Source organism: Megalops cyprinoides, chromosome 21 (assembly GCF_013368585.1).
Source record: "Megalops cyprinoides isolate fMegCyp1 chromosome 21, fMegCyp1.pri, whole genome shotgun sequence".
NCBI lineage: Eukaryota > Metazoa > Chordata > Actinopteri > Elopiformes > Megalopidae > Megalops > Megalops cyprinoides.
Genome location: NC_050603.1, coordinates 2355386 through 2378974, shown reverse-complemented (window position 1 = coordinate 2378974; position 23589 = coordinate 2355386). Strand labels below are relative to the sequence as shown.

Genomic DNA, 23589 nt, shown 5'->3' with positions numbered 1-23589 from the left:
GGACCGGCAGGCCCGGCTGCAGCGGCCGCAGATGAAGGTCTGGTCAGAGGTGATGGGGGCTGTGCTGCTGTACTGATTCCGCCTGCTCCTTTTGTCTTGCAGTCTGGCTCTGAGAATGTCTTTGAAGGAGGAGACAGCCTGGTGGACAGTGCATCTCCAGTCCTCGCGGTCAGAAGCCAGAGTAAACCAATGATGGGGCTTGATGTGGCAGGCCTTGAGGGAAGACTTGAGGCAGTCTTTGAACCTCTTCTTGGGCGCCCCTGTGTTGCAGTGTCAAGAGGACAGCTTGCTGTACAGAACAATCTTAGGCAGGCGATGTTCTTCCATTCTGGACATGTGTCCTGCCCAACGTAGTTCAGTCTTCAATGGCATGGCCTCAGTGCTGGTGACCTCACATAAGGACAAGGACCTTGACATTGGTGACAAAGTCACTCCAGTGGATGCTGAGGATGCAACGGAGGCAGCGCTGATGGAAGCGTTCGAGGAGTCGCAGGTGGTGTCAGTAAGTGTTGGTAGAAGGTGTGGACGTATGCCTTCATACCTGTGCAATGGAGCTTTAAGGTGGAGTGTACGCAGAACTGGCCCCACCCTTTACACTCAAGGTTCATCCGCCATGGCCCAGCAAGCTGGGACGGTGACAGTGAGGTCCTCGGGTCGTAGGTTTTATGTCAGAGTTTCCCTTTGTTAGGCAGAAAGGGAACAAAGGCTGAAGGCTGAAGAAGTCTGCCTCCCCTTCTGAACGCTCACTTCACAAATCAACCAACTGATTCCAGTGGCAAGGAAACCAAGATGACTGGAGCTGATGGCTCTGTTGCAGCCTTCATCTGCCCTCACAGCCCTTGAGTTTGTGGTAACTTCATCCGCCTGGTCCGTTGTTGAGGACTTGTAGGTTGGATTGTTCATAGTCTGGACCCTCATCCTCGACCTTGCCACCATGGGTGACCCTGCCAGAAGTTAATGCTTCCGGATGGGATCTCTCTTGGAATCATGGGGACACGCAAGCCTCTTCACCATGATAGACAAGGTAGACGACCCATAGAAGAAGAGTGAAGGGATTACACTAGTATTAAATGCACTAATACTGAGAGGATCATAACAAATGACTTAATGTTCTTAAAAATAGAATTTATGCATATTTACATACATATTTGAGTGAACTGTTTTCTAAGAGTCTTTTGTTGTCATCTGGCTAACCATTTACCAAGGAGTTACTGAAATGTACTGTAATACTCCAACTTTCCTCAAGGCTGGAGTTTGGCGCTGTTACATATCAGCTATATGACTTTGTCCCGTTTGAGTTAAAACTCTATGGTATCTGTGTCAATTGACGTGAAAAAAATTCAGGCCGCATGAGTCTTTTCCCGTTAGCTAGCTGCTCATCACTTCAAATACCCTGACACTCCTGCCCGGCAAATTTTGTAAAAAGTTTAAATCGCTGTTTTAATTTGTGTAAAAAACTAAGGACGGAAAATGCCTAAGAAAGCGAAGGAAGTGGCCGAATGGGAAGGAGATGAGCCAGCACCGGCAGGTAATGCCCTAGCTAGCTAACGTTAGACCTGAAATCCACATTGTCACAGTTAGCCGGCTAGCTAGCCAGCTCTTCAGTGCTTTCATTTAGCTAGATAATGGTGGCATATGGTAACTAGCCAATTGGCTAGCTAAGTGTCTGTAATTAAACTCCACAGATTTAGAATCACTATTTGTCAGGTTTTCTCATTTACATTACGAGCTAGCTTGCTAGTGAGGTCAATGGTTTACTTAAATAAGTGGTGAGGTAGCCGTTTAGCGAATCAGCTGCATTACCTGAACTAGCCCATCTAAACAGAGTGATCCCTAGCCAGATAGCATTTGACAGTGCGTATGGGTTGTCAAAGTCTGACATTGTATGTGTAGTAATTTTGATATTTATCTAACTAGGTGAATATCTGGGTATGTCAGTTCAGATTGATGTAACTAGCTAGCAGTTGCTGGTAAATATCCGGGGTTTTGTTCATTAGCAGGTAGCTAAAACTGCTGTGTTAACAAAACGTCGCTATTAGGTAGCCTACAACAATTGCCATTCTTTCTCTTGTGCTGTCCTTCTCTTTGTTAGCGCGACACATTCCACCCTACCCGCTATATTTACTATCTGGCTTGCCAGTGTAGATAACTCTGGGGAGTACCACATTATCCAGCTCACACCCGTATTGATTGACTCTGATAATTAACTAGTACCCAATTTGTAACGCAGGGTTACGAGGCGAGTTAATGTCAGTTAAGTCAACATGAGCATGTCCACTCTTTCTCTGCAGAAAAGGCGGTGAAGAAAGGAAAGAAAGATAAAAAGGGGAAAAAGACTGTAAGTACACTGAATACAAATACTTGTATTACTTGCGACTGCGCTCCAGCCACAGTGAACACGCATGGAAGAACAGTATGACAACAACACGCGACCGTATGGCAAGTTCCAAGAGCATACAGCGTGATTAAAGGGTCTCGGTATCAAACCAGCCGTAATTTGTAAATAAGTACATTTGTCTGGCATGTTTGTGAAAGGGACGAATAGTTGTTACATTAGAACACAGGTCTTGTATTGAAGGAGAGATGTGGATTTTGTCTTGGGGAAGGATGGAATCCACATATCTGCCATCTTCTGAAGTTTTGAGACTCACATATTTTTTGGCAGTGTATTGCATTGCCTAGTCAGTCTGGGAAATATGTAAGTTTATAACATCTCTCTTGTTCACTCTTTCCGTGTCACTCTCCTACTCCCTCTCTTCCTGCAGTTTTTTGAGGAGCTGGCCTCAGAAAGTAAACCTGAGAAGGAGGAAGCACCTGTTGTCAAGGAGGGGCAAGGAAAGCAGGTACGTGAAATGAAAGGTGGGGGGGCTGGAGAAGGCTGCGGTGGCCAGTGGAGAGGCTCTGGGCCTCAGGCTGTGTGTGGAAGGTGTGTGAAGGTGAAATGATCATGGAGATCACTTCTCTAATGGCTAAATCATAAAAACACTTGACCTGAGCCTGCAGAGGTGCTTGATTAACACAGCCATTTTGAGTCGTGCTTTTGGCATGTTGCAGATACAGATGTGGTCTCAGCTTTGAGGGCATCAGGTGTATGTGGTGTGATATATTTAAGGTAGAGATGCAAACATGTTTTATGATGTCTAAAGAATACCCAAAGTATAATTATACTTATAATCCTCAGATGGTTGTGTGTTCAGAAGATTTGCTTTAATCTTACTCCACATTTATGGATCAACCACAGTGTTCCCCATGCCAGGTTTTATATATCTGTGAAAGACAGATATTTAAAGGCCTTTCATGAGAGATCTCTCTGTCTGACATGGAACTGCTCCCCCTCTGCTAGCCCCAGAAGAAAAAGAAAGACCGTCGGAAAGGGAGAGGCGGAGAGGGGGATGATGAAGAGGAGGAGGTGATGCAGAGGCTGAAAAAGCTGTCGGTGCAGCCCAGTGATGAGGAAGAGGAGGAGGAAGAGGATGGTAAAGTCCCAGCTCGTGGGGCGGGATGGGGATGAACGGTGTTTACGTGTCACATCTTTCATAATGTGGCAGTTTGCCCTGCATCACTGTACCCAGATCAGTGGGAAGTCAGCAGTGTGACAGCTCTTAGTTCTTGCCCTCCTGGGCTGCATTGGTAACAGCACATTGTTACATAAGAAGCCCTAGATTAGTAAGAGGCCTGAGTCAAACGCTGTGTCAAAGAATGCTTCCATTATAGTAGGCGGTGTGCTCATATTCAGATCACTGCCTCAGGGAACACATGAGCTAATTCAAACTGAGCAATGAGTTAATATACAGGCCACCTAACTGCCATATAGACACTGTACAGTTTGAAATGTACAGTAATGTAACTTGACATATAAGCGATAATAGCGAACTTATTGACTAAAAAACTGACATCTCTCTTTCAGCTGTGGTGCCCAGCAAGGGTGGCAAGAGAAATAAGGTGAGCTTTCCTTATTCATTTATGATTCGACATTTCTTTCTCTGTTGGATCAGCTGCATCAGTTTAGTGCATTAGCCTTGGCATTCTTCCCAAACTGGAGCATAGTTAGAGCTATGTATTTACACGTCTGTAAATCTAATGTTTTATTGGTTGTAATACCTTCGTACACACGCAGTTAGATTGATGAATGTGTGTCATCATAGATCTTGGGATAAATGCTGTTTTAGGGAAAAAGGGGCTTCTATATTTTTAAGCCATTCACATTGAAGTCTCTGTAGCAGTAATAGTATCCACTGTCATTCGTCTGTCAATATACAAGTCCTCTGCATCGATCCCTTTCTTCCTCTATTTCTCTCACTTTTTCGTTCTCTCCGTCTCCCCATCTTTCCCTTTCTTTCTCAGGGTGGGAATATATTTGCTGCTCTCAGTCAGGGACAGAGCGACGATGACGATGACGATGCCAGCGGAGATGAAGAGGAGGATGAGAAACCACAGAACAAGAAAAGCAGCCGCAAGGTGTGTGGGTAACAGTGCGTGGATGCTAGCAGGAAGGCGCTAGCTGTCTATAGCTGTTAGAATGGGTAAATAATTGTAGTATGCCAGTGTGGCAGAGTAATTAAACAACCAGGGGGCTGCAGGTTTGAGTCCTTTAAGCATGGAGTGAAATACAAGTCTTACTTTATCTACTCATTTACTCAAGTGTAATAACTCTGTTGTTTATTACATATCAGTGCATCTGAAAAATAGCAATGAGGTGTGCTTCAGGAGTTAGCACAGGAGGTCCATTAGAGTTCTGGGGAAAGGCAGGAACTTTGCTTTTCTGGCAAGATCATTCAAAGTTAGGGTGGTGTGAAAGCAGGCCAGCTCCTCCACTTCTGTGAGTTCAGTTATTTGTCTGTGAGCTCATGGTGCAAGAATGAAACTTGATGTCCTTGACAGTGTTATTAATCATCATGTCCAGTCGAGGACTTCTGTGTGGGGCTGAACCTGTGTCTCCAGTGTTATGTATTCACATGCTTGTTAACAGTTTTGTCTGTTGGAATACTAATCTCACAGTTGCCAAAGAGGCCGTGTCCAGCTTTCAGCCATGTGTTTCCTGTGATGCTACATCTGACCATCCCACACTCAACCATCCCTACCCCCTCCCAACCCCACCCATGCCATTAGCCCCTCCCACACCAACTAGCCCCTCCCACTCAAATCCCACAGTCCCTTCCACTCATCCTTCCCCCACCCTTCAGCCGCTCCTACCCCCCAGCCTCCGCATCATGTCACCTTTGTGCTCCCTTCCTCTCTGTCCTCGTCCTGTGCTTTCCAGCCACCTCCTTGTGCTGTCAGATTCACACTCCTGTTGCGGTTCATGCTGTTGTTGCCTGTTGGTTTGCGTGTCTTGTTTGTGTTTGAGTGTGTGTGTGTGTGTTTGTTTGTGAGTACTACCATACTAATAATAGCTGACTGCCACACCAATAGCATAGTTCTATTAATAATATAAAGATAATGTAGCACACTAATGGCAGTATTAAGGCACAGTGCCAAAGATATTTGCTCCAGACTGAAGCCAGTGGGAAAGATACATTGTAGAATATGATCTCCGTTCCCTGAAGGTGCCCCTGTGATTCATCTCTGTTGGGCTCCAGTGTAATTTTATTTGTCAAAGTGAGCTGTTGGGCACAGAGAATGGGGGCTGGGGTCCCATACCTGTAAATGACTGTTGATCAGCGGTAATGTGTGTGTTGAGCGAGGGTAAAAACTGTGTGTGCGTGTGTGTATGTGTGTGTGCGTCTGATGCAGGCGGTTGCTCTGAAAGATCAGGATGAGGAAGGAGAGAAAGTGCCAAAGGGCAGGAAAAAAGAGAAAGCTAAACCCAAGAAAACAAAGGTGGGTAAAGGCACAAGCTTCCCTCTCTCTCTCCTCTCCTCCCCTCCTCCTCTCCCACACATCTCCCTCCAGGTTTGGGACCAGGGACAACAGGGACAGAGTCCTCTCTCCCTCTGTCCTCCCTCTCTCTCACTCTCCCCCTCCCCTCTCCCCCTCTCCTGTTCCCCCCACCCTGTCCCTGGTATGGTTATATGGCCCTGTGAAAAGACGCAGTGGCCCAGTTATGACAGACCTTCGCACTCTGCTCATAGGCAGCAGAATAAGGTGATTACCGTGAATAGCAAGTTTTTCTGTCCCCATGCACCGGGAAACAGGAGGCCTCTGAGGAGGAGAGGGATGATGAGCCCGAGAAGAAAGACGAGAATGAAAAGAAGAAAGAGGTGAAGAAGAGCAAGAAGACAGCGGCAAAACCGCAGAAGGTTAGAGCATCGATCTGTCCTCTTCCCTTGCTCTGGCTCTCTCTGCCTCTCAGTCTATCGCTCTATCTCTGTCTCTGCCTCTCTCTAGCTCTTTCTCCCTCTCTCCCTTTCTCTCTTTCTCCCTCTCTCCCTCTCTCCCTCTCTCTCCCTCTCTCTCCCTCTCTCTCTCTCCCCATCTCTCCCTTTCTCTCTCTCTCTCTCTCTCTACCTCTTGCTCTTGACTCTCTGTCTCTCCTTCATGGGCTGTCAACCTCTAGCTCAGCTGTTAGCCTGTATCTGTTTAAAACACAGCAAAGCAGCACCATCCTGAAGCCTTTTCTTGCCAAGCAGCTGAAGGCAAAGCCGGGGTGGTTAGTGTTTTCATGATACTCGGCTGGTACTCCTAAAACCAGGTTGCTGCTGGAAATGGTGTTGGTGAGACATTACAGGACGTCCCACTGGCTCAAGCAGGACTCCAGTGTCCAACTACAAGGATGGGGACACAGTGCTATCAGAGACCTCTTTCAGATGAAGTGTTATTCTGAGACCTTGAGTCACTCAGGTTATTTAAAACCCAGTGATACTTATTGCGAAGAGTAGGGGTTTTCCTGGGGTTCACCCTGGCTCTCAGCCTGGCCAGTCATCCCCCATTGAAAGTGGCCACATAAACCCCTCCCTCTCCACCTCCACCCCACCCCTCTTTCCCCGGGTGGAAGCCATTCATAGGTGATGAGTGAGCCCCCCAGTGCAGAGGGGTTTGAGTTCCTGCACACTGCATCATGTGTGGACACACAGTGATGTAGGGGGACTGGTTTTGATTGGATAACCTGTCCCACTTTAGGCCTCTGAGGATGAGGATGAGGACGAGGAAGAGGAAGAGGAGAAAGAGGTGAAGAAGCCCCCCAAAGGGAAGAAGGAACAGCCCAAAGTGAGTGTCAGTGTAATATCTCAGTGTAAACCCTACAGTGTCAGTGTGACATCTCAGTATCGACCCTACAGTGTCAAGGTAATGTCTTAGTGTAAACCCTGCAATGTCACGTCTCAATGTTAAATGGTAAGCTGCTGTAAAGGTAATGTCTCTACAGAGCAGCCTGTGGAGCCCTGTAACACTACGTGAGGGTGTTTGAGAACGTGATGTGTAATGTCACCTCCTCTCTTTCAGAAGGGCAAGCCTGCCCGCCCAGCTCGCAGTGAGGAAGATGAGGAAGAGGAGGATAAGAGCGAGGGGGAAGAGAAAGGAAAGGTACGTCCAGTCCCACCTGACCTGAGAACAGTGGGTGGAGCCTGATGGTGATAGGCTGATGATTGGCTCTGTGTTCACCTCACTGTGATGTCTGTGTTACTCATGAGGGGGACTGTTAGGTAGCCTGTCTTCACAGTTTAAAGGTTTAATTTTTCACATTGGTGCCTGTTCAGTGTAATCTGCCTGCTGTGTCACGTTCCCAGGGCAGCGCAATCAGAAAACATGGCTGCCGAAACCCACTCAGCTCTGGTAGTGCAAAGCCAGTCATGGTCTGCTGCCACAGACTCCTGGTGACTATCAGCCAATGATACAAGAGACTCGATCCTGTCTCTGTTTCTGATAGGACGAGGAGGAGGAAGGGGAAGACGGGGATGGAGAAAAGGGAAAGGAGGAGGACCCCTACGCCAACCTGAGCAAGAAGGAGAGGAAGAAGATGAAGAAGCAGGTGAAAGTTCCCATCCTTCCCTTTCTGATGGGATTGTTCACGTTGTGACATGGTGTCACACTGGTTCCAGTAGCTCCCGTGTTATGTGATGTCTTCCTTTTTTCCTCCTTAACTGAAATGACTTGTTAAGAGTACTGAAGGTGCGCTATAAAAGACTGTATGTGTGTGTAATGACCATATGTGTTAGGTGTAGCAAAAAGTGTAATGTAGTATCATTTAAGATTTGTCAGTAGAAGCTCAGGTGGGTACAGGCAGGTGTAGGGGCTCAGGTGAGTACAGGCAGGTGTAGGGGCTCAGGTGGGTACAGGCAGGTATAGGGGCTCAGGTGGGTACAGGCAGGTGTAGGGGCTCAGGTGGGTACAGGCAGGTGTAGGGGCTCAGGTGGGTACAGGCAGGTGTAGGGGCTCAGGTGGGTACAGGCAGGTGTAGGGGCTCAGGTGGGTACAGGCAGGTGTAGGGGCTCAGGTGGGTACAGGCAGGTGTAGGGGCTCAGGGCAGGTATAGGGGCTCAGGTGGGTACAGGCAGGTATAGGGGCTCAGGTGAGTACAGGCAGGTGTAAAGCTCCTCTCTCTCCCTGTAGCTGGAGTACGAGCGGCAGGTAGCCAGCGTCCGCGCTCAGAGTGCCATGGAGGGAGATTTCTCCGTCTCCCAGGCTGAGATGTCCTCCAGGCAGGCCATGCTGGAGAATGCCTCTGACATCAAGGTGATCTCCCCTGCTCCCCTGTCATATGTCAAACCATTTTTACTAACAGCTTTGTCTGAAATTCAGTTTCTTTTCTTCCTTACACTTCCTTTGTTTTTAAAAAGTTCATCTTTGCTCCTCTTTCCCCTGTAGCCATTTGGCTATGTTGTGGTTCTGTTCATTCTGTATAAATCACAGTGCAGTGCGCCGCCCTGTGGCAGGCAGATAAATGATGGATGGTGAATGAAATCCCTTTGGAAACTCGGCACTACCTGCTGTTCCAGGGTTGACTTCACAAAGCAGTGGCTTTTTTTTCATTGCTGTTTTCACAGTTGGGGTACAGTTTTCATATCGGAACAGCTATTTTCTTCAAAATTGTGTCCACTAAACTTCAACAGTTGATTGATTCAAGTGTTGATTTGTTTAAAATGCTTAAAACATTCTGACAGGACTCAGATTCCTTTGTGTCTGTGCAGAATATTAGCACTTTGGTTCTCTCTGAGTGTTAATACTTTGATTTCTCTTGTCCAGCTGGAGAGGTTCAGTATATCCGCCCATGGGAAAGAGCTGTTTGTCAACGCGGATCTCCTCATTGTGGCGGGGCGGCGTTATGGTTTGGTTGGACCCAACGGGTGAGTGTCTGTCTGCTCTCCAGCTCCAGCACGTTCAACTCTCTGCATCACTCACTGCGGGTCACTCTCTGAACCCGGGGAAGGTGTTTGCTTGGGCATGCTGAGTGTTCTTTTCTGAGCTTTAGAAGGAATGTCTCCGCAGTGTGTGCTTGGCCAGCCAAGCCACTTTCCCTCAAGTCAGTTTTCAAATGATGCACAGAGAATAGCATTCAAACTCCGTTCTCTGTGGATATGCATGGATAATAGCAGGCTAAATACTGATGATTATTCACAGAACATCACTGGCTGCCTTTGAAGGTGTGACCTTTTTCATTATGTTTTGGGTGAAGAACATTTATATTTTTAAGAAGCAGTGTGTGCTTCTAAAGAAACCAGAGCATAAGAAAATATTTAGTAAGTTAGCAGTGTGTATTCTTGTTTAAGGCCTTTTAAGCTTTCTCTTTACTACCACAGCCACTCCTGACAGTATATTCACTGAGCTGAACTATCTCTCTCCTCTCCTTCCTGACTCTCTGTCTCTGTCTCTCTGTCTCCTTCGTTCTCAGGAAAGGGAAGACCACTCTGCTGAAACACATTGCAAACAGAGCACTCAGTATTCCACCAAACATTGATGTGCTGCTTTGTGAACAAGGTATGCCGCCTTTCTGCTATATCTCTTTCTCTATATCGCTATATTTCTCTTTCTCTTTTCCTCCCTCCCTCTCTCCTTCCCTCTCCCTCTCTCTCTGTCTCTCCCTCCACCCTCTTCCCCCCCCCCCCCCCCCCCCCCCCCCCCACTGGATTGACACTCATTAAACCCCTCCCCCCCGCAGAGGTGATTGCGGATGACACCCCAGCGGTGCAGGCGGTGCTGAAGGCTGACACCCGCAGACTCAAACTGCTGGAGGAGGAGAAACGGCTGCAGAACCTCCTGGAGAGAGGAGAGGACAGTGTGACCGAGAGGCTGGAGAAGGTAAAGGAGAGAGAGAGAGGGAGAGAGGGAGCGGTGTGAGAGAGGACTGTCTCTGTGTCCTCCTCTGACAGCACGTACACCCTGCACTCTCTCTGAGGTGTCTGCTTAACCCCGCGTCTCCCAGGTGTACGAGGAGCTGCGGGTGATCGGAGCGGCGGCGGCGGAGGCGAAAGCCCGCAGGATCCTGGCTGGTCTCTCCTTCACCCCCGAGATGCAGAACCGAGCCACCAAGAAGTTCTCCGGAGGCTGGCGGATGAGGGTGTCGCTGGCCCGGTGGGTTCAGAACCCCAAAGGTGTCTCCCTGATCCTGGGGGATATATATTACAGTGTCATTATAGCTAAGCATCGCACTCTGCTTGTGCTCTAAATGTGATGTGCCTGAGCAGGCCTGGTATATATACGCATCAGATATGGAGGTCGCGGAGAGACTTACGCTTTTCCCCTCCCCCCCCAGGGCGCTGTTTATGGAGCCCACTCTGCTGATGCTGGACGAGCCTACAAACCACCTGGACCTGAACGCCGTCATCTGGCTGAACAAGTGAGCACCTGTCTCTGCTTCCTCTTCCACAAGTCTGTGTCCGTGTCTGATTGGCCGGAAGACCCTCTGTTTTGCTGTCTCCTTGGCTGGACATCCCTTTCTGCTCCTCTCTGATAGCACTCTGCTCCTTCTTCCTCAGTTACCTGCAGGGCTGGAAGAAGACCTTGCTGATCGTGTCCCACGACCAGAGCTTCCTGGACGACGTCTGTACCGACATCGTTCACCTGGACAACCAGAAGCTGTATTACTACAGGGGCAATTACTGTGAGCATTACTGTGCAGCATTTAAGAGCAAAGTGTGAACCTGCAAGGCTGAAGAGTTCTGAGTCAGGACTCCTAATGAGAACCCCTGCACCTCTGTCTGCCCCCCTTCCCCCTGCCTCTCCCTCAGTGACCTTTAAGAAGATGTACGTGCAGAAGCAGAAGGAGCTCCAGAAACAGTATGAGAAGCAGGAGAAGAAACTCAAAGACCTGAAGGCAGGAGGGAAGTCCACCAAACAAGCCGTGAGTTCCTCTCTCGCTCCCTATTCCTGCGTGCTGGGGCGTCCGTCTCTGTCTTCTTTGGCGCGAGCTTTTATTGTCATTAGGGGTTACAGGCACTGCTGTAACTACTTTCTCCCGCTCTCTCTCCCTCCCTCTTCCTAATTCTCTCTGTCGCTCTTTCCCTTTCTCCCTCTCTCTCTCTCTCTCTCTCTCTCTCTCCCTCTCTCACTCTCTCTCCCTCCCTCCTCCTGTCCTGCTCTCTCCCCCTCTCACTCTCTCTCTTGCAGGAGAAGCAGACGAAGGAGGCTCTCACTCGGAAGCAGCAGAAGGGTCGTAAGAAGGGTCAGGAGGAGGAGAGCCTGGAGGCCCCAGAGCTGCTCAAACGGCCCAAAGAGTACACCGTCAAATTCACCTTCCCCAACCCCCCGCCCCTGTCCCCTCCGATCCTGGGCCTGCACAGTGAGTCATCCTTCTCTTCCTGTCTCTGCCTGTCTCCTCCCTCTCTTCCTCCCTCTCTCCTTCTCTCCCCCTGTCTCTGTCAGTCTTACTGGCTTTTCCCCTCTCTGTCTCTGGGTTTGTGCTGTCTTTTTGCTTCTCTGGCAGACCCATTAAGCCCTCCAGCAGGGCTTGCTCGTTTCAGAGGGATGCTTTTTTGTCTGTGTATGTGTGGATACTCTTTACAGTCATCTGTGTTGAAGGTATTTAAAAACCAGATGGAAAACAGGGACAGAAATGATGAAATGATTTGAATTTAAAAAAAGTCACTCCTCTCCTCCCCCTTTCCTCAGGTGTGGACTTCGGCTATGAGGGCCAGAAACTTCTGTTCAAAAATGTGGATTTTGGAATTGACATGGAGTCTAGAAGTAAGTGATCATACTTGCAGTTATGAGTCAGTCCTAATGCGTGTGGTTCTGAGTAAGTCCTCATGTGTACAGTCTAGTTCTAAGGTCTAGTTCAATTAGTTCTAAGGTGTATGATTCTGAGACAATGTTAATGGATATCGTTCTGAGTGAGGCTTCATGTTTGCAGTTCTAAGTCAGTTCTAACGTGTGTGGTTCTGAGTCAGTTCTAGCGTGTGTGGTTCTGAGTCATTTCTGGCGTGTGTGGTTCTGAGTCAGTTTTAGCGTGTGCGGTTCTTAGTCAGTTCTAGCGTGTGCGGTTCTGAGTCAGTTCTAGCATGTGTGGTTCTAGCGTGTGTGGTTCTGAGCCAGTTCTAGCATGTGTGGTTCTAGCGTGTGTGGTTCTGAGCCAGTTCTAGCGTGTGTGGTTCTGAGTCAGTCCTAATGTGTGTGGTTCTGAGTCAGTTCTAGAGTGTGTGGTTCTAGCGTGTGTGGTTCTGAGCCAGTTCTAGCGTGTGTGGTTCTAGCGTGTGTGGTTCTGAGCCAGTTCTAGCGTGTGTGGTTCTAGCGTGTGTGGTTCTGAGCCAGTTCTAGCGTGTGTGGTTCTAGCGTGTGTGTGGTTCTGAGTCAGTCAGCGCTCATGTTCGCGGTTCCTTCTGTTCCAGTTTGCATCGTTGGCCCCAACGGTGTAGGGAAGAGTACTCTGCTGCTGCTGCTCACCGGCAAACTAAACCCAGTGAGTCTGTGTGCGCATGTGTGCGTTGCAGACTGTTGCGTGTGTGTGTGTGTGTGTATGTAAGTGTGTATATTTTTGCCTGTGTGTGATTGCATGCATCTCTGTGCGTGTGAAATGCCTTTTGAAAGTCACTGTGCCTGTTTGCAGGTATAGTGTAATAATGCAGTGTGTCCTGTCTTTCAGACTCGAGGAGAGATGAGAAAGAATCATAGATTGGTGAGTCTCTTTCTCACACTCACACTCACACACACCCACACACACACCCCTCCTACTCCAGTCTGCGTTCACAAAGTGACTGCATGATATCAGGTTTCTGTATGTGGAGCATCAATACAAGAGGACAACCCCGAATATATTAGCTACTCCCTGACAGTGCTGGTACTGTAAAGAGATGTAGTTCTCTCTGTGGTATTCCTGGCTCTGTAATAAGGTATGGTACTCTCCCTGTGGCTGGTTCTATAAAGAGATGTCGTATTCTCTGTGGTGTTACTCATTCTGTAAGGACGTGCGGTGCTCTCTGTGGTGTTACTCATTCTGTAAGGACGTGCGGTGCTCTCTGTGGTGTTACTCATTCTGTAAGGACGTGCGGTGCTCTCTGTGGTGTTACTCATTCTGTAAGGACGTGTGGTGCTCTCTGTGCTGTTACTCATTCTGTAAGGACGTGTGGTGCTCTCTGTGGTGTTACTCATTCTGTAAGGACGTGCGGTGCTCTCTGTGGTGTTACTCATTCTGTAAGGACGTGCGGTGCTCTCTGTGGTGTTACTCATTCTGTAAAGACGTGCGGTGCTCTCTGTGCTGTTACTCATTCTGTAAGGACGTGCGGTGCTCTCTGTGGTGTTACTCATTCTGTAAGGACGTGTGGTGCTCTCTGTGCTGTTACTCATTCTGTAAGGACGTGTGGTGCTCTCTGTGGTGTTACTCATTCTGTAAGGACGTGCGGTGCTCTCTGTGGCATCGCTGTAACGGCACTGTGCTCCTTCTGTGCAGAAAGTGGGCTTCTTCAACCAGCAGTACGCTGACCAGCTGAACATGGAGGAGTCGGCCACAGAGTACCTGCAGCGCAACTTCAACCTGCCCTACCAGGACAGCAGGAAGTGCCTGGGACGGTTCGGCCTGGAGAGCCACGCCCACACCATACAGATCTCCAAACTCTCAGGTAGCCATGGCAACCAGTCAGCCCCATCCCGTGCCATACGCCTCTCTGTACTCAGAGATCGCTGCAGTGACCAGCCACACAGGTCACTTCTGCTGGCAAACAGAACTTGTGACGAGGAAGTTGCGATGTTCGATTCCCAGGGTGGGGCAGTGCTGTTGTACTCTTGGGCAAATCACTCAACCTGAATGGGTTAGGTTAATAGCCATCTATTTAAAGAGACAATGGGGGGGGGGGTAAGCTATGAAAGTCACCTTGGAAAAGGCCATTTACTAGATGACGTCATCATATTTGATCAGGTAGATGATCAGGGTAAGTATATGTGGGTGTATGTGTCGATGTGTTAAAGTTTATGTGTAAGTAGACTTCTTTCAGTGATGTGTGTATTTTGTGTGCTATTTTGAGTGCCAGGCTGTAAGCACCGTAAATAAATGTGCTGTTAGGCAGTAGACATGTCTCTGTGTCTGTGGGTAAATTCCTCCATCTCCTGTGTTTCAGGTGGGCAGAAAGCAAGGGTGGTGTTTGCCGAGCTGTCCTGCCGGCAGCCTGACGTGCTCATCCTGGTGCGTACCTGTCTGCCCAACCACACTGCCACTGACACTTTCTCATTGAATCCAGGCTGTGTATCATTCATGCACTAATGCTCTCTGGCGCCATCTGTCTGTCAGGATGAGCCCACAAACAACCTGGACATCGAGTCGATCGACGCCTTATCTGAAGCCATTAATGAGTACAAAGGAGGCAAGTATCTCAGCCACAGGCTTCAGACCACAGATGTGGGGGAACACCTTAATACCAAAGCAGAGACCCAGAGCTTTTCATGCTTTTTAACAGGATGCATTTGAGGAAGCGTGTCTGTGTAACACCATGAGATTACATTCTCAGCAAGACTCATGTTGGTGCATTTTCTGACATCACTGAAATGCTGAATTCAATTAGCCAAATATATCTCCTGGGGTTCCACGTACATGGCTTTTGTTTTTAGGCCCAGTCATTATCCCAGAATTTATGAAAATGTGACATCAAAGCTTAAGATTATCCTTGTTTTTATTGCACTGTGGGAAATATAGGGGTGTAAAGGTATATGGTGAGCTAAATGTTTGAACCAATTATGCCTGGGGATTGGGCTGGAGGGGAAAAAGGCCAGGCAAAACTAAGCCTCCAGGAACAGGTCAGCACTTGGAGTGAAACAAGAGGCTTATGTGAATCCTGATTGGTGAATCGAATTGTCCAGTGACGGCCCTTTGTCCCGGCAGCGGTGATCATCGTTAGCCACGACGCCAGGCTGATCACGGAGACGCAGTGCCAGCTCTGGGTGGTGGAGGACCAGTCCGTCAACCAGATCGACGGCGACTTTGAGGACTACAAGCGCGAGGTGCTGGAGGCCCTGGGGGAGACCCTGGCCCACAAGAGCAAGGACTGAGCCAGGGGAGAGGAGTGAGTGGAAGAGAGATGTGCAGAAAGGGCCAAACAATGTCAGCGCAATGCATCCCGACAGGTGCGACGGTCCAGTGGCGGTGTACTGTGGTGTCCTCTCACCCTTCCAAACGCTGATACGGGTCTGTGTTGCTTTTCTCCTTCCTCATAACGCTCACTCTCCTCTCATTGGCCCACACTCGTCACATGAGACGTAGAAACCAATCAGAGAGGAGTTAGCATTGTGTGTGTGAAAAGTTGCAACATGTACAGGTTCACCATAGGGGTTGATAGTCACGTCTGAACCAACTAAATGATGGCACAAGGGCAAGACCGGTAGTAATTTACTGAAATGTTCTGTAATGTTGGTCAGCAGCATCTTATGCTACAGTATAATGGGAGGAAACAGTACATTAGCACTGGTCCGGAACACACAGAAATATAGATATCACTGATATTAAACCTTGAATTAGGGGAAAGCTGCCATTTATGAATTTAAAAAACATGAATGCTACTAACAAAGAAATAAATGGATTTTGCACCATACACTTGTTGATAGTCTATTGTTTATTGACAACGCTTCAGACACTCAATACAGAAGTGCAATAGACAAAACTTTGTGAGTTTGGCATCCTCAGCATTCTACACAGAGACATAAAGAAGGAGCTGTGGGGGGGTATAATCAGGTTTATCTTGCAGTACAAAAAAAAAAAAAGCTTTTGGAGATTCCCTGCAGAGTGGTCTGTTCAGTGTGATGTCATGTAGAAGTGACAAGTACTCACGCTAAATGTGGACATCAGTGGCGATGTCTGGCAGAGAATTTAATTTGAAAATGGAAGAGTACTGTGCCTGGTAAAATTAAGCTTGACCCATATATAACTCAGAACAAACCAGTCTGCATGCTCTCCTTTCTCATGTTTTTTTGGGATGGGGGCTATCCTGAAAAAGCAGCCTCTGATGGAGCTCCAGCCTGCAGGGACCTGGGCTTGTAAGCACAGCACCTCATCTCAGGGTGACTGTAGAAAGTACAACGGAAGTTACACATTTCTGTGTCTCAGGTGGGACACTGCTACTGTAGCTCAATGAAAAATATTTAGCCTGAATTTCTCTAGTGCAAAAAGATGCCATTGGGTAACGGGTTTACAAAAAGTAAGCTATGCGGGGTGCCATAGCTAAGGGCATTGGTTAGGCATGTATGCTTTAACTACATCCCCCTCCTTCTGGCTACTTAAGATAAGCCTTGTAAATCTTCTTTAAACGGGCCACCTCTCGCTCATCAGCCTCCAGGCTGTGGTACCATGCATACCAGGGGTCACCAGAGGTCAAGGAGGGGGGAGGTGGGGTGTGCCCCACTGCATCATGGGAGTTGGAGTAGTCCTGCCCTGAATAGTCCACAAAGGGCACCTGGATGGGTAGTAGCCCTGAGAGAGAATGGTAAATGTAGTTCATACAGACACAAATAAAACTACAACTTTATTTAATACAGCACCAAATACAACAGGATGAAAAGATGCTATGTACCCTGCCACTATGACTAATAATGTTTAATGAACCTCAAGACATTACTGCAGAAAGATCAATGAAGTACTCAATTGTAAACTACTGAAATTCACAGATTAAATAAGTGAAAACTTACCATGGTCCCTGGAAAGTTGAATTGCTTTTATTAACAGTTTGTACTGCTTCATGCACACACCTAGGGGAAATCCCAGAACCCATTTCAGTGCCAACATACTCTTTTGCATATAGTCTTTTACAGTGAGAGGAATCTTCTACATTATATCAATCGATGCTCTGTGAGAGGTCTTCCACCAGCCGACTCAAAGCAGGCAGGTGTGTGTGAAAGTGGCTGATGGATGTTTACCTGTGCGTGTAGGGTCGTACACCATCCAAGTGTAGGGACTGATAAACTGCTCCAACAACTTTACATTCTGTGGAAAGGAAGCGCTCAGTGAACACACTGCTTTCTGGGAGGGTTTTACTGTCTGTCAAGCACCGCTGAACCCCTGAACCTGTGGCTTTGGCATTTGGTGGAGAGCAAACTGCAAGTAAAGCTCTTTCAGCTGACTGGACAACAGGCACAACAGCAAAAATATCACATCTAGAGTTACTGTTATCATTCATGCTCCTCTGAGAGAGCAGTTGTAACAATATTGTATTGAGTATTCACACACACACATTCTTAATGCACTATAAACGCAGAGAGGAAAAAACAGGAGACCTGATAGTGAATGAAGATATTGGGATCTCTGCATATTGGACAGGGGTTTCCACAGATCTTGCCTCCCCTCTGAAAAAGCACAACATCACAGCAGACAACCGTTGTAACAGCAGCTATTATAGTGATTCCTTTAACAGGAACGCAGGATTTACAAGCAGTTACAGGACCTGAACACAAAGACAACTGTGAGCCACCATGACATTTTCATGTGGATTTCACTTCCAGTGTGCGAGCACTCTGTGCTAGTGGTCATACACAACACAAACTGTATTTTCTGCTAATACAGGCTTATGGCAGGCAATTCTGTACACGAGATCGTGCACGTCCCTCCAAACTAGAGCACGCAGTAACTCTTCAGGAACGGGATGTTCACAAGACCGCTCTGTGCAATTGCCTCCTAATTAGTAGACCCACAATGCAAGTCTTGCGTGTCTTCTGAGGAGGAATTGCTCCCTTGTGGTTGCGCCTGTAGTCAGCCCAGACAGGTTTGGACCCGTAGCGTTCAATGTATTCTGCGGAGAGAAAACAGACCGTCACACCACTTATCCAGCGTACGTTGGTAATCTTATTTTCGCTTTGCGCACCAGTTCTGTTGACTTTACACGCTTATTCATCAGTTTACCTTCGCTTTCGAGGTAATCCCACGGCCTGTCCTTGTAACGGGACAGCGTTTCGGTGGTTTCCACCGCATCGCCGCCCTTGTCCTGCTGCGACGCCGCAGTGCAAAACGAGTGATTTGAAGGTGACCGTATGTGCTGAAATCCAGTTTGTCCCCATCCCGAAACAGTGGTTCTCTATAAAACAGAGACACGGCAAATTGTTCATTACAAGAAAAATAATTTGATCCTACCCCTCAATCATATACATTTTTTTCCGTTTAGACACTATGGTGATTAGCCTGTGACCTAGCTACCGTAGCATAGCGGCCTTCTACATAGATGGCATTAGCTCTTGATATGTCATTACACCAACGACATGATACGAGACATACGAAACTACCTCTGCGCCTACCTCTTTAAGCCAAAAAGTCCTGAAAATAATGGGAGAAACGCGACGAATAAAGTTCGCACACACGACTGCTGAGGACGTCGCCATTTTGCTTTCACGGTTGAAGTTGAAAGGTTAAGGTTCAACAGGAAGAAGCTCTGCAGTTTTACAAAATGCAATTACAGTGCACCGGTGAAGAATAAATACGAAAACATAGTGTATCAGACAGTAATTTTCGTCAGTAATTTGCCTGAGTCTTTGAGAGAAACTGCTATTTAGACGCGGTATTCATGTATAGTATAATATTATTTGAGTAAGTGGTAGCTAGTGTAACCGTTTAACAGCAATATAAAACGAGTCATGTGATACAGTCAGCTCAGGTGAAGCAATACTTCAAAAGTCGGTTGAGAATTTGATTTAGTAATCTTCCTGTATGGGGAATGGGTTAGACACCAGTTTGATGTGGCTTCGGTTTAGTTCAGTTTGCTTTACTGGCATGATGGAACAAATATTTGTATTAACAGAGCATAAATAAATAATGAACAATAATGATTTACAATTTTGATTATAATAATAGAAACACAAGAATATACCTACAAATGGTGGCATATCTATGTATATATGTATACAAATGATGTCATGTTTTTAGCAGTATGGCGCCGCGCTAGTGGCAGCCTGTTACAGTAGCTCCAGTCAAGTCCTGGAATTTCCCCTTGGGCATAAATAAAGTACTCTATCTATCTATGCCATGTTTTTATATAACTAATTATAAAGCAAGTAACAAATAAACAAATGCTCTCAAATTATTGAGGACGCCACATGTTCTAATTCTGCGTTTGAACTGTCCTTGGATTGTGTGAAAACGAATAGAGTGGCCTCTACATGTTTGCAAATACGGTCAAGCCTCCATGCATGTATTATGCAGTCGCTTTGCCCTGGAAAACGACACAAGGTCGCTGTGCAAGAGCGCGCTCGACTATCTGTTGCCATGAAAATCCCGTAACCGACGCCCCGATTACGCTACCAGTTACGTCAAACGCGTCATAGGGTATATAACACAAATCCCTCCCCGCATAGCTCATTCTTGGATTTTTCCTGAGGTAAGTGGAGTCGAAATGCTGTGTCTTGTGTTGAAGTTGTTGCGCACTTTGAATATCAGTAACTGTAGCCTTTAAAAATCCTTAACATAATGTTTTTTTCACCGTATACTTCGGGTACATTATGTCTGGTAACGTAAATGAATGAGCGTTAGTTAGAGCGGTACCTACGTCGTGGCTAATCTGCCGTTTTCCTTTGTTCCTTTGTCGCAGGTCTGATGATTCATCGAAGATTGGGCGTCGAGGACTTTCAACTAAGTGTATGAAGACAAATGCTTAAAAACACTTTTTTTCTACTCAAGTAACGAACAATTGATTTCCATTTTGCCTCCATTTTGCTCCAGAAGGAAAAGCCAGCCTTTAGCCATCACAAACCCGCCCATAAAAAGCAATTTCAACTATAAAAGTCTTGTTATACGAAAAACATGACAGTTTACTCTATTAAACTGTTGTAACATGAACTGTGTCGCTGTAAAGCACATTATACGTTACCCGAGACGCAGAGGAGAGGTATAGTAGTAAGTGTCGATTTTCAAACAAATTTGAAACTAAACGTAACTATGAACTTGGCTAGCCAGCTACCAACTGTCTACACTATATGGACAAAAGTATTTGGCCACACCTGTTAATTACTGAATTCAGGTGTTTCAATCATACCTGTTGCCACAGGTGTATAAAATCAAGCACCTAGCCATGCAGTCTCCATTTGCAAACTTTGTGATACAAAATGGGTCGTTCTGAAGAGCTGAGTGACTTCAAGCGTGGTACTGTGATTGGATGCCACCTTTGCAATAGGACGGTTCGTGAAATTTCATCCCTGCTGGATATTCCACGGTCAACTGTAAGTAATATTATTAGAAAGTGGAAGCGTTTAGGAACAACAGCAACTCAGCCGCGAAGCGGAAGACCACGTAAGATCACAAAGCAGGGTAAACGACTGATAAAGCGCATGGTGCGTGAAAGTCGCCAACGCTCTGCTGATTCCATAGCTGAAGAGTTGCGAACTTCCACTGGCGTTAATGTAAGCACAAAAACTGTGCGGCGGGAGCTTCATGGAATGGGTTACTATGGCCGAGCAGGTGCATGCAAGCCTCACATCACCAAGTCCAATGCCAAGCGTGGTGGAGTGGTGTAAAGCACACCGACACTGGACTGTGGAGCAGTGGAAACGTGTTCTGTGGAGTGATGAATCACGCTTCTCTGTTTGGCAGTCAGATGGGAGAGTCTGGGTTTGGCAGATGCCGGGAGAATGCCTGACTGCATTGTGCCAACTGTGAAGTTTGGTGGAGGAGGGATAATGGCATGGGGCTGTTTTTCAGGGTTTGGGCTAGGCCCCTTATCTCCAGTGATGGCCAATCTTAAAGTGGACATGAAACTGCCTAATTTTGACGAGTTTTGTACAGGATTAAGTATGTTGGAATTTCTGAGATCTTTAGATATAAAACGATTACACGTTAAATTATAATAGATTTATGTTTGGTACTAACTTATGCTCTCGCTCTGGCTAGCCGCCATATTACCATTGCGTCACTGACTACGTCATGAGGTTAGTTAGTTGGAAACGGCCGATTTTAACTTTTCTGCAGGTAAAACAGTCGCATCAGCGGAAGTCCAAAATGCTTGATCGTCACATGATTCACATAGGCTTCAGATAGTTCCAGGAAGTTCTTGGCGGGCAATTTGAATGCGTATATATAGAGAGACAGAACTGCGATTTTTTTTTTTTTTTGTAATTAGTAGTCAATGAATGCATTGAATTACAATATTTATGTAGCACACCGACGTGTATGTAGTTACACCATTGTTTTTTAAAAAGTAAAATTCGGTACCATTTGAGGATTAGTGTGAACAGCTAGCGTTACCTGCCTTGTTCACATATTTTAGGCTAACGTTACCTTGGTTAAAGAGTTGCTGTTCATTGCTTTGAATTTTTTTTATGTTCTTAAACCTGTATGGTAGTCAAGAGCAATCATATCCTAATGTTTATTGATATCGAGGGAGGGGAAGGGAAGGAATGTTTCAAAATTCAGATCAGATTAATTTTCTAACATTTCTTTAATTCATAGTAATTTCTGTAATCCCATGGTAACTGACGGTTACCATGGGATGACGGTTACCATGGGATGACGTGTCATGACGTCGCATTCTACGCTAAAACAAGATGGCGCTACACTTGTTTCAAAAATGTAACTTATTTTTAATCCAGTTTCACTGATAGTGTTAAACCTATAAGGATTTCTAGAGTGGGAATATATCTTGTAAATTATGCTAACTACATCTAGTGTTTCATGTCCACTTGCTTCAGCATACCAAGACATATTGGACAATGCTATGCTTCCAACGTTGTGGCAACAGTTTGGGGAGGCCCTTTTCTATTCCAACATGACTGTGCCCCAGTGTACAAAGCATGGACTATAAAGACATGGTTTGATGAGTTCGGTGTGGAAGAACTTGACTGGCCCGCAGATCCCTGACCTCAACCCCATCAAGCACCTTTGGGATGAACTGGAACGGAGATTGCGAGCTAGGCCTTCTCGTCCAACATCAGTGCCTCACCTCATAAATGCTCTACAGAATGAATGGGCACAAATTCCCACAGAAACACTCCCAAATCTTGTTGAAAGCCTTACAAGAAGAGTGGAAGCTGTTATAGCTGCAAAAGGGGGACAAACTCCATATTAAAATATATGTATTTGAATACAATGTCATTACAATCCCTGTTGGTGTAATGGTCAGGCGTCCAAATACTTTTGTCCATATAGTGTATATTGGAATGATGGCATAGTGACTATATTAGCTAGCAAATTAGAAACTTGTAAATCTAAGTTATGAGCTCACACACGAAAGGCTGCAGAGCTAGCTGGCTAAAAGGGGCTAACTCTGCTCTGTGGTCAAAGAAAAGAGTCCAGAAACGGAGGCCTTTCCCAGCACTGGGCTGTCCAGCATCCGCGATGACACAGCAGACACAGGGCGAATTCAGTGGGATGGGGGCTGGTGTCTGAAAGGACTAATCTCCTCTGAAAGACGAGGGTCACCAGCGAGGAAAAAGCCAGACACCCATCAGGGCAGAAGAAGTGGGCCTCTGTCAAATTGTCTTACCTGTGCTGTGCCACTTTTGTCTTGACTGGGACGTTAACTCTGGGTCCTGCTGTGCCTCTCTTCCTCTCCCCTGCTCCACACCTGTTATATTTATACACCTGTTCACCCGCCAGACCCGCCCCTTCTACCTGCTGGAATGCAGGAGCCGGGTGAGTGTGGGACTTGAGTTATGCAGGGATGCAGTCATAGCTCTGAGCTGCAGGCTTTGGTAGGATGCTTTGTGTCCTGACAGATGGTGAATGTTGCAAACTGATCCATCTTAGAAGCTGTGGAACTCATATGTAAAATTGTCTATTTTTCTGCTTCCATTCAAAAATGGTTCTTACTATGAGTTCTACTGAACAATCATACTACCACCTGCAAAGCAGTGATTTCATCTTACAGCATGTCACCTTGTGCTAACTCCCAGGCAGTGCAGGTACTGCACTATCTGCCAGCAGACAGTGTAACAGGAAAGGTCATATCTCAGGGGACTCAATCACCTCTTGGTATCCCGGTGTCACCATGGCTTCTGACTGAATCCACCACCCTCTCTCCCTCCCTCCCTCATTCTGCTCCAGAACACATAAACTGTAACATGCACACAAAGGGTTAAGGCTGTCTTCTCTGATGGATCCTCATGCTTTCCTCCCCATCCCTCCCCCCCAGTGATCAGCAACATGCAGAAGGCCAAGAAGCTGCTGAAGACGGAGCTGTGAGGGTCATGAACTTTGACCTTCGGCATCTGTCTGTGGGGTGTGGCGGGGGTAGCGTCACACTGCCATAAAAGTTTACTGATGTAAGAGCCAAGCACTGTAAAGTCTTCAGTTTCAAAGGATATGATCGTCTTTCATATCCCCTGTAGCTT

General features: G+C 46.8%; 2 protein-coding genes across 3 annotated transcripts; one reads left to right on the top strand and one right to left on the bottom strand.

The window, feature by feature from the left end:
- The first annotated feature begins 1337 nt into the window (after window positions 1-1337).
- Window positions 1338-15874, top strand: abcf1 (ATP-binding cassette, sub-family F (GCN20), member 1). 2 transcript variants are annotated; one of them, XM_036555166.1, is made up of 27 exons: window positions 1338-1528; window positions 2292-2338; window positions 2766-2843; window positions 3344-3476; window positions 3908-3942; window positions 4345-4458; window positions 5734-5820; window positions 6135-6239; window positions 7060-7146; window positions 7381-7461; window positions 7805-7906; window positions 8488-8610; window positions 9121-9221; window positions 9767-9852; window positions 10034-10173; window positions 10298-10446; window positions 10628-10711; window positions 10851-10975; window positions 11103-11215; window positions 11482-11653; window positions 11983-12057; window positions 12699-12769; window positions 12953-12985; window positions 13757-13925; window positions 14421-14485; window positions 14591-14663; window positions 15179-15874. In XM_036555166.1, exons 1-27 carry the CDS (start codon window positions 1471-1473, stop codon window positions 15343-15345), a joined length of 2673 nt encoding a protein of 890 aa, XP_036411059.1. In that variant the 5' UTR covers window positions 1338-1470; the 3' UTR covers window positions 15346-15874. The 2 variants fall into 2 exon arrangements, with proteins under 2 accessions (XP_036411059.1, XP_036411060.1); XM_036555167.1 differs by lacking the exon at window positions 5734-5820.
- Window positions 15875-15951: 77 nt separating this feature from the next.
- mrps18b (mitochondrial ribosomal protein S18B) lies at window positions 15952-18667 on the bottom strand. Its single transcript, XM_036555168.1, has 7 exons — window positions 18571-18667; window positions 18182-18353; window positions 17974-18071; window positions 17560-17628; window positions 17203-17269; window positions 16975-17034; window positions 15952-16759 (listed from the first exon to the last, which is right to left on the bottom strand). The coding sequence occupies exons 1-7, from the start codon at window positions 18652-18654 to the stop codon at window positions 16563-16565; spliced, it is 747 nt and encodes a 248-aa protein (XP_036411061.1). The 5' UTR covers window positions 18655-18667; the 3' UTR covers window positions 15952-16562.
- Window positions 18668-23589: the final 4922 nt, after the last annotated feature.